The 21821-nt window shown below is 33.9% G+C and overlaps 3 protein-coding genes across 3 annotated transcripts; 1 reads left to right on the forward strand and 2 right to left on the reverse strand.

Annotated features, from left to right (window-relative positions):
• Positions 1-718: 718 nt before the first annotated feature.
• On the reverse strand, positions 719-3389 carry LOC118062271 (jacalin-related lectin 3). Its single transcript, XM_035075999.2, has 7 exons — positions 3231-3389; positions 2931-3143; positions 2467-2823; positions 2126-2368; positions 1707-2018; positions 1336-1554; positions 719-1220 (listed from the first exon to the last, which is right to left on the reverse strand). Exons 1-7 carry the CDS (start codon positions 3231-3233, stop codon positions 891-893), a joined length of 1677 nt encoding a protein of 558 aa, XP_034931890.2. The 5' UTR covers positions 3234-3389; the 3' UTR covers positions 719-890.
• Positions 3390-12283: 8894 nt separating this feature from the next.
• On the forward strand, positions 12284-18115 carry LOC118062099 (beta-galactosidase 5). Its single transcript, XM_035075780.2, has 19 exons — positions 12284-12916; positions 13010-13105; positions 13215-13327; positions 13519-13585; positions 13716-13808; positions 13952-14095; positions 14256-14344; positions 14444-14549; positions 14637-14724; positions 15031-15149; positions 15245-15409; positions 15533-15711; positions 15878-15987; positions 16076-16185; positions 16347-16457; positions 16542-16652; positions 16730-16932; positions 17044-17383; positions 17532-18115. Exons 1-19 carry the CDS (start codon positions 12746-12748, stop codon positions 17676-17678), a joined length of 2562 nt encoding a protein of 853 aa, XP_034931671.1. The 5' UTR covers positions 12284-12745; the 3' UTR covers positions 17679-18115.
• A 1786-nt stretch (positions 18116-19901) lies between these two features.
• LOC118062098 (thioredoxin H-type 2) lies at positions 19902-21074 on the reverse strand. Its single transcript, XM_035075779.2, has 3 exons — positions 20914-21074; positions 20384-20506; positions 19902-20268 (listed from the first exon to the last, which is right to left on the reverse strand). The coding sequence occupies exons 1-3, from the start codon at positions 20998-21000 to the stop codon at positions 20134-20136; spliced, it is 345 nt and encodes a 114-aa protein (XP_034931670.1). The 5' UTR covers positions 21001-21074; the 3' UTR covers positions 19902-20133.
• Between the last annotated feature and the right edge of the window lie 747 nt (positions 21075-21821).

Here is a 21821-nt window from a genome sequence, read left to right on the forward strand (position 1 = left end):
TCATTTCAATAATTTTTTTTTTGTTTTTTTATCTTTTGATTTCATACTTTAATATTTAATCTTTTGATTTTTTATAGGGTTATCACAACCCCATGATTTTGATCATGGGTTTGGTAGATTAATTCGAGTTGACTTGGGTTATTTTTTTGTTTATTTTCTATGAGATTATCTCGATCTCATGACCCGATTCACAAGTTTGTTAGGTTAATTTAGGTCAAGTGTTTTTGTTATTTTTTTAATTTTATTTTTCAACATTGAATATATTTAGAATTGAGCTTCATAATTTGTTTTGATTTACTTTATATAGAGGGTTATCATTGTCTCATGATTCAGATCAAAAATTTAATAGGTTAACTCAAGTTAGCCCAGATCAATCCAATATATTATCATTTCAATGTTATTTTTTAAAAAAATATGTTGTTTTGAATTTTTATGAATCAAATTATATTTTTATCGATTATCTGAATTACCTTTAAACCCATTAAATCAATCAGGTTATATCGGGTCAATCTTAAATTTTTTTTACTAGAAAAATATTAGCAATGTCTGGATATTTCTTTTGTATGTTCAAATAAAAAATTAATCTAACTGACAACATAGTGTGGGTAAATGATCTGGTATATATTATTAAACATGGAGAGAAGACTAATCTACCATCCAAAAAAGTTTCCAAAGATTCATCTTGTGCAATTAGACTAGTAAATTATGATTGGCAAAATTTTAACAAGCTAGTATTATCATTGCTTATAGTATCATGGAGGATAACATTCTCATGCCAATAAACACATTCTTTCAAGTTCATAATATTCTAATGCCAACGTAGAATTTTTTTTTTTTTTCTAGGTTTTTAATTTGGTGCTTCACTAACATACATTAAGGAGAAAGTGGATTTAATTAAAGAGCCTGTTGATGATCATCTTGACAGGGCGTACCCTTTCTCCTAGTCCTTGCTGGGCCAAGTCATTGGACCATTGCTGTAGGTGGACTCCAATTGCATTCAAGTAACACCCACTCCTTCCATGGAACCCAATAATTTTTCCTTCAGTCTTCGTGGATGTGAAAAATGTTCCAATTTCCTCCCCATATGGTCCATACTTGGCCTTGTTGGTATAAAACGTGAGAGATTTTATGACAACGCCCCTGCCTTGATCATCTCCGGTGAAAGAAGCATAATAACCACAAACACTTGTAAGGACTTCATATGGGTAGTCAAATTTGATCTGTTATTTAGCACAAGTGTATAGAATGCCATTAATATTTCACTAGTAAATCGAGGAAACAATCAAAATTGAATTGAATAAACATATAAAATTAGTATTATTAGTCTGTAATTACCATATTAATGCTCCCTTCACTGCCTCCTCCATGCCTAGCTGACCAAAAAGATTGGCCATTTCTGTCATACTTAAATTGTATACTATATATGCCTTCTCCTTTTGTCAAGAAAATTTTCTTCACCCCGGAGAACACTCCATCGTCCCAGGGCTTGCCTCCAACGCCACCCCACGGCCCTGATACCAATGGAGCTGCTTCCTTCCCTGCTCCAGGGACTACCTATTGAAAACAGATTTTTAGACCGTATGATCATCAATTTTTCACTTTAAAACTACACTCGATTAACCACCATCTTTACTATTTTTTGTTGTATGTACGTAGCTTTATTAAATCAAGACCATATGCCTCTAAATTAATTAAGAAATACGCACCTCGTATACTTGTTGAACCTCACTGGTCTCGTAAAAAGGTCTAGGTATTGGTCTAGGGACTGGCAACGTTCCTTCTAGGACATGGACTCCAATACTGTCAACGAACCATCCCTTCCTTCCATGAAATCCAACGATGATTCCATTGTTAGATGCAGAGGAAAAGGAAGTCCCTTGCTCTTCTCCAAATGGTCCATACTTCCTTTTGTTGGTGTGCAATGTAAGGGACTTTACAACTGCAGGCCCTCTTAAGATTGTTGATCCATAATATCCTGTTATGTGAGTCAAGATCTCGGATGGATAATCAAAAGGTATCTGTTCAAGAACAAGAAACGAATGGCTTAATTATTAGCAAGCATCCTAAGCAATTCGAGGAGAAAAAACTGTAATAAACAAGGTTGTTTGAAGCATGTTTGAGGCACCTTGTCCAATCTAATTCCTCCACTTCCTCCATTTTTGCTTCCCCATATTGCTTTCCCATTCAGATCATAACAAATCCGAATCGAAACAACACCTCCGTAACGTGTTAAATGAACTTCGCGGACTCCTGTATAAACTCCATCATCAAATATATTTCCACCATTACCACCCCAAGGTCCATACGACACTGCTTGTTTTGTGTTCATGAACCCATTAGTATTGGTCTCTTTTCTCCTAATAACAGCCTGGAAATAAGTAGAGTTCATTTCAATGACATAATTTAGCTTAATCTACTCCATCAAAACAGAACAAGATACAGATGTTGGGTTACCAAGTTACCAACCTTGTTGCCTAGTTCATCTTCAAGATCATAATTGTCGTCTCTGTATTTCTCATCTGTCCCATTTGTTGTGTAGTTTCGTGAAGTAGCAAAATTATCCGATGGATTTCGTTGCAGGAGAGGCATCAAGTATACTCCAATGGAGTCGAGGTACCAGCTACTGCGGCCATAGAAGCCAACTATCTTGCCTCCAGTCATTGGAATTGAAAAATAGGTTCCATACTGGATACCAAAAGGTCCATACATTTTTTTGTTGCTTTCAAACATTAATGATCGAACAAGCACTGGACCATATTCCACCACACGACTACAATGGCCACTGATGGATACAAGATATTCATCAGGATAATTAAGCTTGACCTGCAAAATTGAGTCCAAAATTCTACGTGAAACATCTTAGAAATTGTTCGCTCTAGTCAGAAATTTATTAAACAAGCTGTATGACATTTCCGGCTAATAATACTGACCTTAGCTGTTTTAAAACAGCCAGTCCCGCCATGCTTCTCTGACCACACAGAGGACCCCCTCTTGTCATACTCAAATTGTATGGAATCAATAGTTGCGCCATGGCAGATCACCACCTGCCTTACGGTGTCATACACTCCATCGTCCCACCGTGCCCCGCTTTGGCCTCCCCATGGTCCGACTGAAACATGGCTATTGCCGTATCCTTCATAATTCTGTGGCATGCAATTAATTAGTCTTGATCAGAAAACAAAAGTCAGCGAACTTTGAGCAAATGAAAATCTTGCTTGATGGCAACTTACCATTGTGATCCTGGGAAGAGAAAAACCGTAAAAATGAAAATGTGAAGAGTTGTGTATCGAAGTTTAAGACAAGGTGGGGGTAGATTTATATAGGCAGCATCAAATTTGTTAGTGCTGGGAAATTTATTCCCAGGTTCATCAAAAAGGGAAAGAACCCACTTGTCCATGAGGAACCTTGTAAAAGTAGACTACATTTTTCACAAGCAACGCGTCCTTACAGGTCCCATCAGCACCGGCTTCTTCAGGATTCGACTCTGTTATTGTCCATATTCATTCCAGTGATAAATATCCAGCCTTCAAGCGAAGTAGAAGCATGATTTTTTTCAGATATGCTACTTGTCAGAAAACCAGAAAAGAATTCTTTGGTGCTCTCGATTCCTGTCCTTGACAAGGCATTACAATGATTCAAAGATGCCTTTTCTTTTAATTTCATAAAATTTTTGTTGTTGTCGTGATTCATAAAGCTACAACGACGTCTTTTTTTTTTATTTGATTCCAAGAATTGGATCCAATCCCTTGAATTCTAGCTTATCAGGGACTAGAGCTAGCTGGAGTCCTCATTTTCCTCGCTAATTTCATTAGCCTAGCGCTACGATGGCTACCTTCCCTTGTCTGTGATGGGCTGTTAGATGAGGAATGTGAGGTCTGGATTAATCTGGGCTTCAAACCCATAATGCAGAACTTTTTCTGCGTTGCCCATGTTTTCTCCTACAAAACTCTCCAGCTTAGGCCAGAACAAAAACCAGGCTTGGGTACTAGAAGTGGGGTTGAGGCATTAAAATTAAGTTCATATTTTTGTTCCAATTAAGATAAACCATCCATGCAAGGTGGAAGAATTTTTGGAAACTTTACTTCTCGGAATATGAGATTTAAATCTCGTTGGCTACATTTTAACAGAACTATATTGAATTCTAGCATTACTTGAAAATACATGCAAGAATAACTTTTGAAGGGTTGTGATTGGATTTGCTATTTTATGTTATGCTTTCAAATTAAAATTTAATAAAAATAAAATATTTTTATAAATGTATAAATTTGGATATCGATCCTCAATTCATAATTAAAAAAAAATTATAAATTATTTTAAATAAAATAAATAGCAATTAAAAAAATAAAGATCAAATCTTACAAATAAAAAAATTCAATTAAAAATATGATAAAATAAAAACAAATAAAGATCAAAGATAATATAAAAATTAAATTAAATCAAATTATAAGAGACATAGTTGAAAAAAGATATATATATATATATATATATAATTTTTTTTTACAACTTTTTAGAATTGTACTCCGCCGAAAATAAAAAAAAATTCAAAAAAAACAAGCAAAAATAATTTTTGATTGAAAAATATTTTTTATTAATAATTTTTTGTAATGGTATATAAACATGGAAATATAGTTTTTAAAAAATCACCTTCATGAAACAACCACGGGCTAGTATTTGTATTCAACCAACATCGTTAATAGAAATGCAAAAAACAGGATTTGGACATAATTATAAAATTTGACCCAATCTATTACCTGTTCTGAGGCTTGAGTTATGGATTGAGCTAATTAATATAAAATAATATTATCTAAAAAAAATTAAAAAGATGCTTGTTTTTTAAAAAAACAAAATTTCAAATCATGTCTTACAGAGTTTGGACAATTAACTCACAAAATTATTAAATTTGATAAGATCAGTTATTACCCGGTTCAAGGTTCAATATAAAACTCTACTCGGATGGGTAATTGGGTTGATTATTGAGTCGGGTTTAATAAATCTAGATGTGCAAAACCAACCCCCATCTTGCTCAATAGATGATAAATATAACACCATCACAGAATCACCTGGGCTTGAAAGGATCCAAGTTCCAAATTGAGTCAGATGATGGGGCTGGATTGTATTCCAACGAAGAAAAGGCAACCGAAAGGGAAAAAAAATATATATATATATATATATGTGTGTGTGTGTGTGTGTGTGTGTGTGATGTGTGTGTGTGTGTGTGTGTGTGTGTGTGTGTGTGTGTGTGTGTGTGTGTGGGTGGGGGGGGGTGGGGGGGGGGTTGGTGAAAAGCTATATTCTACACCATTCCACGTCCTAGGTGTGTTGATCATGGAATTGCATGGATCACAATATCTTGGACAGCTGAACTCAACAAGCAGGCAAGCACCGACGTAAACGGAACGGAGATCTAGCAGCACACAAATTCACGGCACAAGTTTTGATAAAAAAAAAAATAAACAGAGAGAAACAAACGGCAGAAAGAACGGTGTTCCCTTGCTTAACGGTGTCTACACGTCAATTAAATTCTATTCTGGAGTAAACCCCACCCTATCATCTTTTCCACAATTAAATTCGATGGAATTAAGACATCCATTAATGTCGTCAAAATCTAGTAAATGTCCCACCATTTCCTCCCAAGCTCCATCACCTTTTTCTTTCTTTTATTAATGAATTCAAATAGACTATCATCGATTGTTATTATACTTTACAATACTTTTAAAAATATTTTTTATTTAAAAATATATTTATTTAATTTTTTAAAAAAATATCAGCATATTAAAATCATTAATAAAAAAAAATTAAAAATATGTTTTTGAAAAGCATTTTTTAAAAATTATTTTTTAAAATATTTTATATTATTTTTATGTGGCGATATTAATTTTTTTAAAAAAAATACTATTTTAATATATTTTTTAAATTAAAAATATTTTTAAAAAACAATCTTATATAACGACAAACAAACTATCAATATTCTAGTCAAAGTGATTCAATTAATGATTCGTTAAGAGATTGATCGGCCATATGAGGTGAAAGCTGGAGCCACGAGTTAGGATTTGACGCGATTACAACAAAAAGGACAGGCTAGTAATTGAAAACTTTAACTCTAGTCTTTTTTTCTTTTTCTTTTGACATTATATAAGATCCAAAACCTGGATGGTGATATATCACTTGTCAACTAGATGGGTTTTTCTTGCTATAATTTTGATTTATATTTAAATTATTTTTTATTAAAAAACTATAAATATATTTAGTTATAAATCTGAGTCCGGAATTTTACTTTAAAAGTTAAATTCTTAACTTTTAACTTATACTATTTCTAATAAAGTCAATTTAACTTATTTTTATTATAAATTACTTATGATAGATAAGTTTAAAATTATAACTCAAAATAAAAAAAATATATATAAATTATATTAAAGGGACTCTAAATTCACATAATAGAACTCGCCAGCTAGCAGCTAGCAGCTGCTAATCCATACCCTAGGTGGAAGAAAAAATCGATTAGGTGAATTTTTAGTAAGGTGATTTAACTGTGTTTTTTTTATTTAAATATATTTTTTACATTGTTTTTATGTGTTAATATCAAATATATTTTTTAAAAATAAAAAAAATTATTATATTTATAAATAAAAAAAACACTCCAAAAAACAACAATTACTACATTCCAAACACCCTGAACCTCCAAACGCAACTTACCATCACGCAAACACAACAAAGTTGGGTGAAAATAGAGGGTGTGCTTGCTAAAGTGATTTACATGTTTTTTAAAGTTTTTTTTTTATTTTTTTTTTAAATATTATATATATATTTATAATTTTAATATACTGATTTTTTAAAAAATATATTTTTAATTAAAAAATATTTTTAAAAAACATACAACAAAGCCTACACAACAATATTGCAAGTGAAAAGGGCAGAAACTCCAGTTCTCCTTTAAAATATTTCCCATTCAAGAAAAAGAAGAGGAGTGAAAAAAAAAAAAAAAGAGTACAAGACTTCACGAGGCTCAGCTACCACCAACTGAAACCCTATTAATACAAGGGCTCCATGGAAGATCATTGAAAGAACGGCGACGACTATTTACTCGCTCCTCTTAAGATCGCGAGGAAACGGCAGCCATTAAATGCTGACTTTTAAATAGAAGTACAAGAGCAACACAAAATAAAGCAAAAATGATGCTGACTTTTAACCATTAAAGTTAAATCCAAATTGAATATCATTAATGAATGGAGCCGAAAAATCGGATACGAAATTTTATGGTGTTTCTTTCATTTTCTTCGTAGTCTTTTTTGCATATTATATTTTTTTCGTAACATAATTTTAAGAGGGTATTAGACACATCTGCTACTCATGTTTTATATTTTTTTTACTTAAAAAATATAAAAAATTGATAGTTTTTAGTATATTTTTATGATTTTGGTGTATTAATTTTAAAAATAAAAGAAAAACATAATAAAAAATTTATTTTAATACATTTCAAAAACAAAAAATATTTAAAAAAACATTATACACCAGAACCTCAAAGCCTCTAAAATGCAATATGTTTTGAACATTTTGATTGAAAATATGATTACTAAACTAGATAAAAGGGTTGACATGATATAAGGTCTAAGTCATGAATTAGATAAATATATCTATTTTAATACATTTTAAAATAAACAACATTTTAAATATATATATATATATAATAAGATTTGCCCAAAATAATTGGGTTATGAGCTAATTAAGGTTTTTTATCAGGTTAATTTTTTTTATTTTTTATAAAACTCGGTTCGGTTTTAAATTTAGATAGACCAATTAGGCTGATCTAGATTTAATAATCATTATTAGAGCTTTTCTAAAATAACCTCAAATGTTTAAACATTACTGTGTAATTGTATTAATACAGAAAATATTACTATTTAATAAAATAAATCTATTTTTATATAAAAAAAAACCTCTTTAACACTGTCATCTTTTAAATCCAAATGGTGTAATTACTCGGCTAATAACTAATTAGAGGTACGTAGATAATCATGGCCAAGCAGTGGATAATCAGTGACCTCGTTCGATGGGCTAATTTATTCAAGTTATCTAAATTCGAGCAAGGGTCCGCTGTCGAAGGGTTGGGTTACTTCCATTTGCTAACCTTCCTTGCTTTGCTTTTAAATATTTATGGAAGACAAGAGTAAAAATGAGTCAGAGGGTATTAAAATTCTCCACTAGTAACGGTGATGCACGTGAGCCTGGATTTGGTCACCGAGATCCAACCAGCAAGCCACGTGTGGACTTGATAAACAATAATTACAATTAATATAATATTTTTCAGATGAATATTTAATTACTTCCCTGCGTTTTTTAGGAATAGGCAGTCCCATCCCTTTGATGATTGCTAGCTAGGGCTCTCACCCTTTGCCTCTTTCGAGCCATCTACCATCAAATTGTGGTGGTTGCCTGAAAATAATACTATCGTTATACAGACAAAAGTAGGCATCCAAGGCCGGTGGCATAAAGACACACCACGTGGTGCCAAGTGATGACCAGCCCATGTCCAATAAGTGATCGCCGTAGCATCATGTTTAATTTTTTATTAATCCGTATTGAAAAAAAAATATTTATAAAACTAACACAAGTTAACATGTTAAACTTGTGACTTGAATCATAAAATCGAAATAACTCCATAAAAAAATCAAAATAAATTAAGAAGTTCAATTCACAATTAGTTTTATATTGAAGGATAGGATTAAAAAAAATCAATTAAAAAAAAATATAAAAATGATCAAAGTCAATTCGTCAAATCCATTACTCGAGTTATGAGATTAAGATAACTTTGTAGAAAATTAAAAAAAAAACAACTTGATTTAACTTGGATTAATTTATCAGATCCACAATTCTGGTCATGAGACTAGAATAACCTCATGAGTAGCAAATCAAGACAAACTATAGAGCTTAAATCTTAATCAATCATGTCGGATCTTATGTTGAACAATGAAATTTGTAAAAAAATTTATTCAAAGAATGACACAAAAAATGAGCCAGGTTAGTATAAGTTAACTCGTTAAGCACTGTTATTGGGTTACAAGGTCAATATAACTTCTTGAAAATCAAATCGAAATAAATTATAAAGCCTTATTCCCAATAAAACACAATATTGAATAATAAAATTGAGAAAAAAAGTCAATTACAAAAAAAAATATAATTAAGTCAACCAGATTAACTTGTCAAACTTGTAACACGGGTCATGAGATATGGACAACCCAATAAAAAGCAAATATAGAGTTGAAGGACATGAGACCAAAATAACCCCTTGAAAGAAAAAAAAAACGACTTGATTTAACCCGCTACTCTGATCATAAGACCAAGATGTTCCCATAGAAAAAAAAAATTAAAACAAACTATGAAGTTTGATTCTTAACCCACCCAATATTAAATGATAAAATTAAAAAAAAACCGAGTAAACTCAAGTTAACCCATTAAATATTATTCTCGGGTCATGAAACCAAAATAACCTAGTAGAAAATAAATAAAACAAATCATGAAGTTTAATTCTTAATTAATTCAATATTAGATGGTAAAATTGAAAATAGAAATAAAATAAGGGGAAGAAACATTGGTTTACTGGGTTAACATGTCAAATTCATGATCCGTATCATAAAAGTGAGATAATCCAATAAAAAATAAATTGAATATTTAAATATAAAAACAAATATTTTTTTTAAGTACTGCCGCACCAAAACACTAGGGGAAAATATTATTAATTGCCAGAGTACTTCCCCCCACTTGTTTCAGTGTATTGTTAATGTCAATAATTAATAATAATGCTAACAAGATAACATTTTTTCCCCCCTCGTCATGGCATTTAGCCATTTAACATTATGATAAATTGTGAGTGTTGCTCTCGGAGAAGCTCTCGAAATGTGTACAGAGCCATAATAATCCACCCAGCTGGCATCGGGAGACAAGAGGCAGCGCGTGGAACAAATCGGGAGGAGGATGATAACCAAAACCATGTGATGGAAGAAATAAGCCTTTGTTTATTACAGTGATAATTGAAAAGGCTGTCGTATTTTGCCCAAAGGGGCCAGGGTAGGGCTGACCAGAGGGCATGGAATGATGACTGATGAGCGATGACAGTGGCCAATCCTATCGGTCTGTAAGAATGTGTTTGCTTCTACCTATCCTATCCCCACTGGTAAAGCAACGAAAAAGCCTGTGAAACACGAAATGGTACCCTCCGATAGTCCTACATCACGGGCCAGTTTGTGACGGCGAATTGTAAGTGCTGCCAAAAGTTCATCCTTCATAGCCCTTTCCATTATACGTTTCTGGCTATTTATATGTAATAGCATCTTCAATGTAAAAAGTCAAATTAAAAAGTTAAATTAATAAAATAATTTTTTGAATAATAAAAATATAGTTTTTTTATTATGTGTATTCCAGTGGTAAAAACTATTTAAAAAAACCATTTATATTTTAATATATTTCATGTTAAATTTATTTTTATATAATTATGTAACTAATTTAGATATTTTATATATAATATAATTATGATGTTATTAATTATATAATTAATATTAGTAATAAAAATTGTTTTCCTTAACCCATATCAAAAACATAAAATAACAAAGAAATAAAAATCATCACAAATATAAAATTAACAACAAAAAATCTACAAAATCAAGAGATATTAAAGAGTAAATATAAAAAGCTTTTAAACAAACATACATTTTAATTTCAGCTAATTAATACAATTGATGTTATTAATTAACTAGAAAATAATTGATTCTTGTTTTTTTAAATTTAAGAGAAGAGTGAGTTTTTCTAAATTTGAGAGAAGAGTGAGGCACAATACAAGATTTTTTTTAAAAAAAAACAAGTTTTTTCCTTCCTTTTAAAGAAAAAATAAATGTTGTTGCCAACATTTACCTCTTCTACAAGAACATGTAGAAATGCCTCTGCTTAAATCAAAAAGCTATTTTGGTTTTTTTTGATGGCTGCTCCGTTGGAATAACTTAATAAAGATCCTAGAGGCAAGAGTACATGTTTTTGGATTTAGCTCTCCATTTGCATCTCCGGTTGGAGATGCTCTAAGGGGGGTTTGGAATTTTAAATAGTGTTTGGAAGTGTAAAAGTGATTGATTTTAAAGTGTTTTTATTTTAAAATATATTAAAATAATTTTTTAATATAATTCATTTGACATGCACCGTAAATGATAAGGTTTGCAAATCAATAATAGATAGTGGTAATTGTGAAAATATAGTATCTAAAAAGGCATTAAAGAAGCTTCACCTGGAAATTGAGAGCAGTTATAAGCTTTGCAGGGTTACTTGGTTGAATAATGACATAAAGGTTATTGTGGATAAACGTTGTTTTATTTTGTTTTCTATAGACAATATATATTTTAATAATATTTGATATGATGTAGTATTTATGGATATATATCATCTATTATTGGATTGGCCATGATAACATGATAGGAATGTTGTACATGACAAACGACACAATACATGTGCCCTTAGTATAAATAGAAAAGATTTAATACCAGTGCACATGAGATGAACAGTGATTGTTGAAAGTAATACTAAAAATATGTTATTCCTATTGAAATCATGGAAAAGAAAAATAAAGAGATGAAAAAAAATGAGAAGGACAATAAGTTGGAGTCTAGATAATGTGAGTAAAGGTACAATACGGAACACATAATCGGCACTTAATGATGGTTTTGCCAAAATTAAAGATGTCTTGGGAATTGATTTCTGATTTATCTTATCTAAGTCGGTGTGAAACAAATTAAGAGAAGGTAAAGATATCAATATCATTTTAAATGGTTGATAGCAATGACAACGTGATGATTAAAACTCGAGGATGATTTTTCTCCAACGTAGGAAGATTGATGCAGGAGAATTTTTAGAAAAAAAATATTTTTCTTAGTTATTTTTATTTTCTATTTAGTTTTGAAATTTTTTTTATCTTATTTAGTTTACAAATTAAGATAATTTTATTTTCTTAGTTTATTTAAGATTTTATTATTTTTTGTTTTATTTTTAGATTTACTAGTTTGTTTAGGATGATTTTCAAACTTATCTAAAGAGAAAAGGTTTTCTTTTACAATAAATCTTATAATTAAATTTATTGTGTTCTATTATATTTCGATCAATTTTTTTATTTGGTATTATCCTATTATTATTATTAATTTTTTTTTCTTGGTATTATCCTATTATTGCTTGTGCTTCTAGGCGTGTCACCTTCTCGTGTACAAATTTATAACTACATTCCCATGGTAACAAGAACCCCACAAGTTTCCAAACAGGCACAAACCATTCAACTCTACTGTTGTGGTTTTGATTTCTTTGTTCACACTGGAATGTCTCTCTCTCTCTCTCCTTTTCATTTATGTCTCTTCATTCACCACCATGTCCTTGCATTTTCATGACACTTCTTTTTTTCTTTTTCCTTTAGATTGCTCGGATCAATTTTAGCCAGCTATCCTTATGGTCTGGGGACACTCTATTTTAAAGTTAATTCAAATTTGCATTTTTCGAATAAAAAATTAAACTCCTTTTCATGTAGGAAGCAGTCAGTCATTATATAAAGCTAGCAAAAGAGACAGAGACTTGAGTGGTGTGGACGGTGGAGGCAGAGGGCTATATAGTGAAATGGTGGATAGTGTTATCAGAGGAGCCTCATATCATAAGCTTATGTTTTAAATCTCTGTTTCTGCACACATTTTCTCTTATTTTTTTTCAAACTTTCCCTCCACAAAAGGAAATGGGAACGAGTCCAGTTTCCGAGTTCTTAACCCTCTTCTTGATGGTCTTGATTGTTGGTTCTAAGCTGATCCACTGCACTGTGACCTATGATAAGAACGCTATTATCATCGATGGGCAAAGGAGAATCCTTATCTCTGGCTCCATTCACTATCCAAGAAGCACCCCTGATGTATACACTTTTCTTTCCCATTTTCTTGGTTTTGTGTATATTTTATCACATTTTGTCTGTTGTGTAAAAATGGGGTTTGTTTTGTTTCTGTAGATGTGGGAAGATCTTGTACAGAAGGCAAAAGATGGAGGCTTGGATGTTATCGACACTTATGTTTTTTGGAATGTTCATGAGCCTTCTCCTGGCAATGTACTCTCTCTTGGATCTCCACTCAACTTTTTGGCACTTGAAATTTTATAATCCATGTCTTTCTGAGCTTATGTGGTTACTCAAAAAGGAAACTTTTTGTTTTTTGTAGTATAATTTTGAAGATAGATTTGATCTGGTACGGTTCATTAAGACAGTGCAGAAAGTGGGGCTATTTGTTCATCTCCGCATTGGACCTTATGTCTGTGCAGAATGGAATTTTGGGTACTTAGAATTTTTGCTCTTTTATATGCTTGTTCTTTTAACTTCTGTTCCATCCATTCATGATTATATCCCTTCTTCCTTTTGGTTTTGCTGTTTTATTCTTTCTGTGGTTGGGGTAGTATTTGCTTATTAACCTGGCAAAAATGAATGCTTTAGTTTGATTTGATTCTCTCTCTCTTGTAAATGCATAGGGGATTTCCTGTTTGGTTGAAGTATGTTCCTGGTATCAGCTTCAGAACAGACAATGGGCCTTTCAAGGTTTTTCCTATTTTACCTGCCCTGCGTTTTTTAATCCCTTTCCTCAAGAAAAAGAAAGAGAACTAAAACAAATAACTGGAAAAGTTAGGTGGTTAATGTGGCTTGACTTTCTTTCCCTTTGGTTTTGAAGGCTGCAATGCAAGGATTCACCCAGAAGATTGTGCATATGATGAAAGATGAAAGGCTATTTCAATCACAAGGAGGCCCCATTATCTTCTCTCAAGTATGTGATCTTATTGGTGAATTTTGTCATTTTAGATATGTATTGTTTCTAAACCAGTAAAAGCGAGGCTTCAGCTGTGAAGTAATTTGCTTTACTTTTATATATATACATATGTTTTATTCTTTTCATATCCATTCGTGTAGATTGAGAATGAGTATGGACCAGAGAGTAGGGCTTTTGGGGCTGCTGGTCACTCATACATTAATTGGGCTGCACAAATGGCTGTTGGATTGAATACTGGAGTTCCTTGGGTGATGTGCAAGGAAGATGATGCCCCAGACCCGGTGGTGAGCTATCTTAATCTTTCCACCTACCAAGCCTAGTTACCTCAACTGTCCCATAATTAATTTGTGAGCTGCATTTACTATTTTTGTTACCTGCGGTTTCCAATTTAAATTCTTTCTTGAATGGTGAGTTTGACTTTTTATGTTTGAATCCTGGCAACAGATAAATACATGTAATGGTTTTTACTGTGATGCTTTTTCTCCCAACAAACCTTACAAGCCAACGATGTGGACTGAGGCTTGGAGTGGCTGGTAAATGTTACTGCAAGCAGTAGAGTTGGAGTTGACTTTCTGAGTGCAAATTCAGTCCTCTGATCCCCCTCTTTTTTTTTTTCTGAACTGAATAAAAAGGTTTACAGAGTTTGGCGGTGCATTTCACCACAGACCAGTTCAAGATTTGGCATTTGCAGTTGCTCGATTCATTCAAAAGGGTGGCTCATTTGTTAACTACTACATGGTAGGGAACCTCGAATGACTCAGCTCACAATTTAATAAAAAACTTGTCGTTCCCAGCTTATGGCCTGTGCATTGTGTATTGTTACAGTACCATGGAGGAACAAATTTTGGACGCTCTGCTGGAGGCCCATTCATTACAACTAGTTATGACTATGATGCACCAATAGATGAATATGGTAAGTTCTGTGGATTTGTTCTTGTCCTAACAAAAAATATCTTGACAATTTGAGTGAAAAACTACAATTTAGTCATGCCTAGCCACAACTTTTAAATGACAATTCACAAATAATTGAAGAATTTAAGTTCTAGAATTTCTTGAAATAATTTTCAACTCCTAACATGAATATTATTTCCGAAACTCAAACTCAGTACTGACTTTTCTTCCACTTTTCACAATAATTTTAAGGAATGTGTTGCGTTTTGTTATATCATTATATGTGTTTCAAAACTAAAGATCCGCAACTAACCATTTATTGGTTTAGGTTTGATCAGGGAACCTAAATATGGTCATCTAAAAGAGCTTCACAGAGCTATTAAGCTATGCGAGCATGAATTAGTCTCTTCAGATCCCACAATTACTTTGTTAGGAACCTATCAGCAGGTCTGCCTTCTGACCAAATTTGTCTCTTCCCCCCAGTTGGACAGTTATTATGTCAAGCTTGCTATTGAAAATTCATGATAATGGTCGTTTTGCAGGCTCATGTATTCTCTTCAGGGAAGGGGAGCTGTGCAGCTTTTCTTGCCAACTACCACACACAGTCTGCTGCTAGAGTGATGTTCAATAACATGCATTATGTTTTGCCTCCTTGGTCCATTAGCATCCTTCCTGATTGCAGGAATGTTGTGTTTAACACTGCCAAGGTAAGCAAAGTTTAGGTTCTAGTTGCAATCTCGTTCAAGTATGAAATAACATCCTTCAGTGATCCTGAAGTTATTTTCTTCAATACCAAGTTTCTGATATCTAGTTGTCCTGTCATGGTCTAGGTTGGAGTTCAAACTTCACATGTCCAAATGCTGCCAACTGGTTCTAGGTTTTTTTCTTGGGAGACTTATGATGAAGATATTTCTTCACTAGGGGCTAGTTCAAGGATGACAGCTCTTGGACTCATGGAGCAGATAAATGTCACTAGAGACACCACTGACTATCTGTGGTACATCACAAGGTGAGCCAGGTTCAATAGTATCTATTTATATTTTGAACCCCTATAACCATATAACAACTTCATGGAAACCTAAGCACTTTATTTTTCTCACGCATGTTTCTTCAGTTCATTACATGTGTTTGTAATATCTGAGAGCTCCATTTTAAAACTTCCCTGTGGCTTTCAGTGTCAATATCAATCCATCAGAATCATTTCTTCGAGGTGGACAATGGCCTACTCTAACTGTGGAGTCCGCAGGGCATGCTCTTCATGTCTTCATCAATGGGCAGTTTTCAGGTATGCTTTTCAAGAGTACTTTCATAGTAGCTACTAATATGAATTTCAGTTATCTGGTTGATGAGTGCTTTGCCTGTTACCATTACAGGATCAGCGTTTGGGACCAGAGAGAACAGGGAATTCACCTTTACAGGACCAGTCAATCTACGTGCCGGAACAAATAGAATTGCACTACTCAGCATAGCTGTTGGACTACCTGTTAGTTCTATTCTACTTCTCCAACTTTTTCTGCAAGTATAGATTGCTAATTAATTTGATCTGATTGTGGCTACTAAAATTTTAAAACCTGTAATATGAAAAGGAAAAAAATCTGTTATATCATTCCACATACTGACTACAAAACTTTTGCATTGTTTAAGAATGTCGGGGTACATTATGAGACATGGAAAACAGGAATACTTGGTCCAGTTATGCTCCATGGCCTTAACCAGGGAAATAAAGACTTGACATGGCAGCAATGGTCTTACCAGGTATGAAATGTGCCTGTTCTTATCTATTTAATTTTGTCCTATAGTTGGCAGAAGTTTAAGCTTGAAGGTGTTGGGTCAAAACAGGTTGGTCTAAAAGGAGAGGCAATGAATTTGGTCTCTCCAAGCAGTGCCTCATCTGTTGATTGGATACAGGGGTCTCTAGCTAACAGGCAGCAACCTCTGAAGTGGTACAAGGTAATTATAAGTGGGAAAATGTTGATTGTGGTTAGCAATTTTACTTAAGAGGCTGATTGTCATGCTGGGACGTTCAGGCTTATTTTGATTCCCCCGGAGGAAATGAGCCATTGGCTTTGGACATGCGCAGCATGGGAAAGGGTCAGGTGTGGATAAATGGGCAGAGCATAGGAAGATTTTGGTTATCTTATGCAAAGGGTGACTGCAGTAGCTGTAGTTACTCTGGAACGTTCAGGCCTCCGAAGTGCCAACTTGGATGTGGCCAACCAACTCAGCGATGGTATCTTTTCTTGAATGCTTATTTTTTTATGGTTTCAGCTTGATCTTCAGAACTGAGCTGTAGAGTGTAATTACTGCATCTCACAGCTAACTGAACTTATACGCTTCTCAGGTATCATGTTCCAAGGTCCTGGTTAAAGCCAAAGCAAAATTTATTGGTAGTATTTGAAGAACTTGGAGGTGATGCATCAAAGATATCCCTTGTTAAGAGATCAACGACAAGTGTTTGTGCTGATGCATTTGAGCACCACCCAGCAATGGAGGATTACAATACCGAGAGCAATGGTGAATCAGAAAGAAATCTTCACCAAGCCAAGCTTCACCTCCGGTGTGCACCAGGGCAGTCTATTTCCGCTATAAAATTTGCAAGTTTTGGCACTCCTACTGGAACCTGTGGAAGTTTTCAGGAGGGAACTTGCCATGCACCAAACTCACATTCGGTTGTAGAGAAGGTAGATTTCCATAGTAGTATCCTTTTGTCATTTTATACATTTGCATATCTTATTTCATTTCCCTTTTGTTTTATCATAATTTCACTACCTGTCACTAATAAAAATACCTTTTCTACTGGCTTAATCCTTGTATCATTGAACTCTGCAGAAATGCATAGGAAGGGAGAGTTGTATGGTCGCCATATCCAACAGTAACTTCGGTGCTGACCCATGTCCAAGTAAGTTGAAGAAATTATCAGTTGAAGCAGTGTGTTCAACAGTGAGTGACACTACTCAACCCAATACAAGGAGGTAACCGTTCAAGCAAATTTTCAGATCTAATTATAATTATTTGCTCACGTTGGCAAGCTATGAAGGAAGAACAATAAGGTATTGAGCCAGAGATCCTAATGTCAGCTGTCATCTCTACATATTCTACAACGTATAGCTAGGTGTATTGCAATTTACAATGCGTAGTTGTGTGGAGTTGATATTCCCATTAGCTTTCGGATGGACAATGTGCTTGTGCAAAGCACATATGTTGGCCTGGCATATGCCCTAAATTCCATGGCCTTTTTATCCAGAGATGGGCTTGGAAAATAATTTTTGCACAGCAAAGTATAAATGATTATTGTTTTGATAGAATGAGAAAGAATTGTTGAGGTGAAGAATATCGGTGAGTATGGGCACTATAATGTCTGATTCTGATGTAAGAACACGGATTATAAATTCGAAGTCTACAAATTTATCTAATTGCTCTTGTTTGCACCTTCTGTGGATGATCCGTGATAGCCAACATCAACATATCGGCGTTCTGCATGTCCTTTGCTATCATTTAGGGAATTGAAAACCTGGATACAAGGAATGCAATCAACTATTGGCAGTTTCAGCTGTATAATTTTTATTTTTGAAATATATTAAAATAATTATCAGCAGTGTCATGTATATGCTCCCTCCTTTCGGCAAACTTGGGACATCATGCGAACCCCAGTTTAGGTTTTTGCTTATTGGCTCTACCTGGCTGAGTACTTGCCATCATAGGACCATAATTTTCCAGCAAAATGCATCAGCTTAAACATGATTTTTGAAAGTAAACGAGAGCCGTCCATGGCAAAGACTGCCTGTGATATTGCTGCTATATATTAATTTACTGGATGGTAGTATCAAGAACCAGGATATTTGGTTAGAATTTCTTCTTTGATCCGTTGGTTTACTCCAGCTTCTTGAAATACTAGCAGGTTCGACAATATACGTTGTTAAAAAGTGCAAATCAAGTACTTTGGGCAAACCCAAAACAGACCAAACACAGATCCAAATCAGAAGCTGCAAACGAATTGCTAGTCTTCATCATCATACAGTTATCAGACACTATTGGCTATCAATTACCAATCTTACGAGCTTTTCGTATTAAATCACTAAATATTTTAATTATAAAATATATATCAAATTACTTAATCTAAAATATTAATTAATTATCTTATAGATGAATTTTATTTCCAAGCATTTGAGACTTGAGAGAGTCGTTAATGGCAGATAATCACTTCTCCTTCCCCGGCCATTTCCTCTCAGAATCTCGGGAAATGCTTGACTCTTTAAAGTGTTTTTTTTTTATATTATTAACATAAATGTGTACTGTTCAGCTTGTAGAAGTTTAAAATTAACAATTATATAAATTTCTAGTTTTTTTTAAAATTTATAAACCTTAAATTAATAATTTTTTAAAATTAAATCAGAACGCTACACCTCTCATAATTTCTCTAAAGTTTTTTTATCATTATCGCTAGATCCAAGCCCGACACCATTATATAGGGACCCACGGAGACAGTAATTATAATTCTTTTTCATGTCTCCAAAAGAGTTAGAACATATTTAAATATAGACACTAGGACGTCAATAATGTTTGTTGTCATTTGTGAACCGGAACAGAATAATATAATAGCAATTGACTTTCGGATGGGTGGCGTGCTGCTCTAGATCTCGGGAGTGGGTGTTAGGAAGATAGACCTTCAGTGCCTGTTCCATGTGGCGGCGGCTATGGTGTCCCAATATCCCATGCTCTGGCTTCGTTATCCCGGAGATGGAGACTGCATATAATCCTTGGTTTGCAAAGTCAGAATCAAAACTACTGTGGAAACGGGCTGTGTCTCGGATCGCTTTTAACAGTCGGGGCTGGCTTGTTCTCCGCTATTCAAACCAGTGGGTATCGTGAGGATACACTCTCCTTAAAGAAGCCAAATGACGACACATTATTCCCGTAACGAAATGCCTCCTCGAAAGTAAGGATTATTGTTTCAATCAAAAGATTTTGTAGGAGAATTTGTGGCCTAGTTCTGCAGTTTTGGAGATAGGAGGTAGCAGATCACCAGCCGCCTATGCATCTACCTGTGGCCTAATTCTCCTTGTGGAGAAGGATTTTTAACAATGCATAAATTGCAGAAGAATAGGTCAGCTGACAAAGCAATAAACAAATTTTAGCCATTCTCTACCAGTGAAAACCATGAGAAAAGGCTAAGTTTAAAACCCCAAGGCAGACAATAGCTTTAAAACTACACAACCAAGATCATTCGGATTTATTACATTGCGAACCAGTTTCTCAAGAAAACCAGACCAACACAATACAGTAAACAGCCTAACGATGGGCTCCCATCCAACAACATGACAAGTACGAGTAACAAGGACGAAGCACTGACATAGACATGTCATATACACATACAAGATCCATAAAACAGAAAGCTATTGAAAACCATTAAGGATCAAACATCATCCACACATTATGCAGTTGCGTGCTTTGCAACCAGTGTTGGCAGGCCATCTTTATCAGCACCCACAGTTTTGTCCACTAATTTTCCATCTTTCAGGAAAATAAAAGTTGGCATTGCCTCCACATTCCACTCCTCAGCAACAGCCTGCAAAATATACAGTAATGTCAATTTGCGAAAAAATATATATAAACATTGTTAAGCACAATATTTCTCATGCCATTGACTTAGCATCAGGTAGGTAAAGGCATGGATTTTTTACCTTCAATTCATCCACATCCACCTTCAAGAATGTGACATTAGGAAACTTCTTCGCCAACTCGGCGAAGATTGGAGCAATCATTTTACATGGTGGACACCATGAAGCAGTAAAATCCACGACAATCTGTCAAAGTATGTTTTCTTAGTCAAATCCAGATTAAGCAGAAACGTACGGAAAGAAATTAGACGAACAAGACATTCCATGAAGAAATCTCAAACAATTTACTCATAAAAACTTAATATAATTCAAATCCCAATTAATCAATCAAGATTCAAGTCCTTCATATCAAAACTACCGTCAAAACCAGATGAGATTTTCAGGTAAAATAAAATTAAATCAACAAAAAAAAACCCATTAATTAAATTCTGGAAATTAAAGATCTCACAGGTAAAAAAGAGGCCTAACTTTCCCACAAAAGATTACATATAAAAGAAAAAAAAAAAAAAAAAACACAAGTGCTCTTTAATGGCCACACAAGTAAAATCCTAACAAACACATATACTAAAAGGTTCAAAGATACTAGCAAATACCAGTTTCTGAGACCCTTTTCCCTTCTCGAAATGCTCTTTCCAGGTATCCACTGTGTGGCAGGCAATAACTTGTCCTTCTTCGGCCATTTTCTCTCTCGATAATATGAACCACAGAAATACGTCTTTTCCAAACGCTTGATGAGTTAGGCTAGCCACCCCAATATATAGAGAGCCACGAACTGTTCGATTACTAAAACGCGTCCCGCTTTGACATAGTATTACAGGTATGCCATTCGGATGGTTGTGGACGTGATTGCGTGCTTTAGGTGGCCGTGACGTCCCCTTTACACGTCAGCAGGACTTTTCTTTGTCGGCGGTGTGAACCTAGTGTTTGAAACAGGAGAATCGTATGGGGTGACGCCAAACGCACCGAGGCTGATGCGATGGCAGGTTTCTGCAAGAAGCCCGCAAATGCTCACGTGCCAGTTTTTTCCGAGTGGATCTTAATTCTGGGCTTGGATCTCTCTACAATTTATGCTCGTTCTAACTGCGGTGAAAATGGATTGGGCCTCATATTTTTTAACAGATTGTCTGGGCTTCAATTAGTTGATTGGGCCTTATGTTTTCTTTCTTATCCAGGTTTGTACTTTAAGATTATGTTTTTTTCCTTGTATAAGTTATAATGGATCAAAACCAAAAGTACCATCTGATGGACAATAATTTTTTTTAATTATTTCACCGTAAAAATGTTTTCAAGGTAGCTTTCATTAAAGATATACATAAATTGGTATTATTCGAGGATACATTTTTTCTTTTCAAACACTCTTTTAATTTGAATACCAGATTTTATCGCATAGAATAAAGTCTCTAAAATAAAATAAAAAAACTAATATTAATGATTAAAATAACATTATTGAACTTTTATAAAAATATTTTTAAAATCCATCAAAATAATATATATATTTTTT

Source organism: Populus alba, chromosome 5 (genome assembly GCF_005239225.2).
Source record: "Populus alba chromosome 5, ASM523922v2, whole genome shotgun sequence".
Classification (NCBI taxonomy): domain Eukaryota; kingdom Viridiplantae; phylum Streptophyta; class Magnoliopsida; order Malpighiales; family Salicaceae; genus Populus; species Populus alba.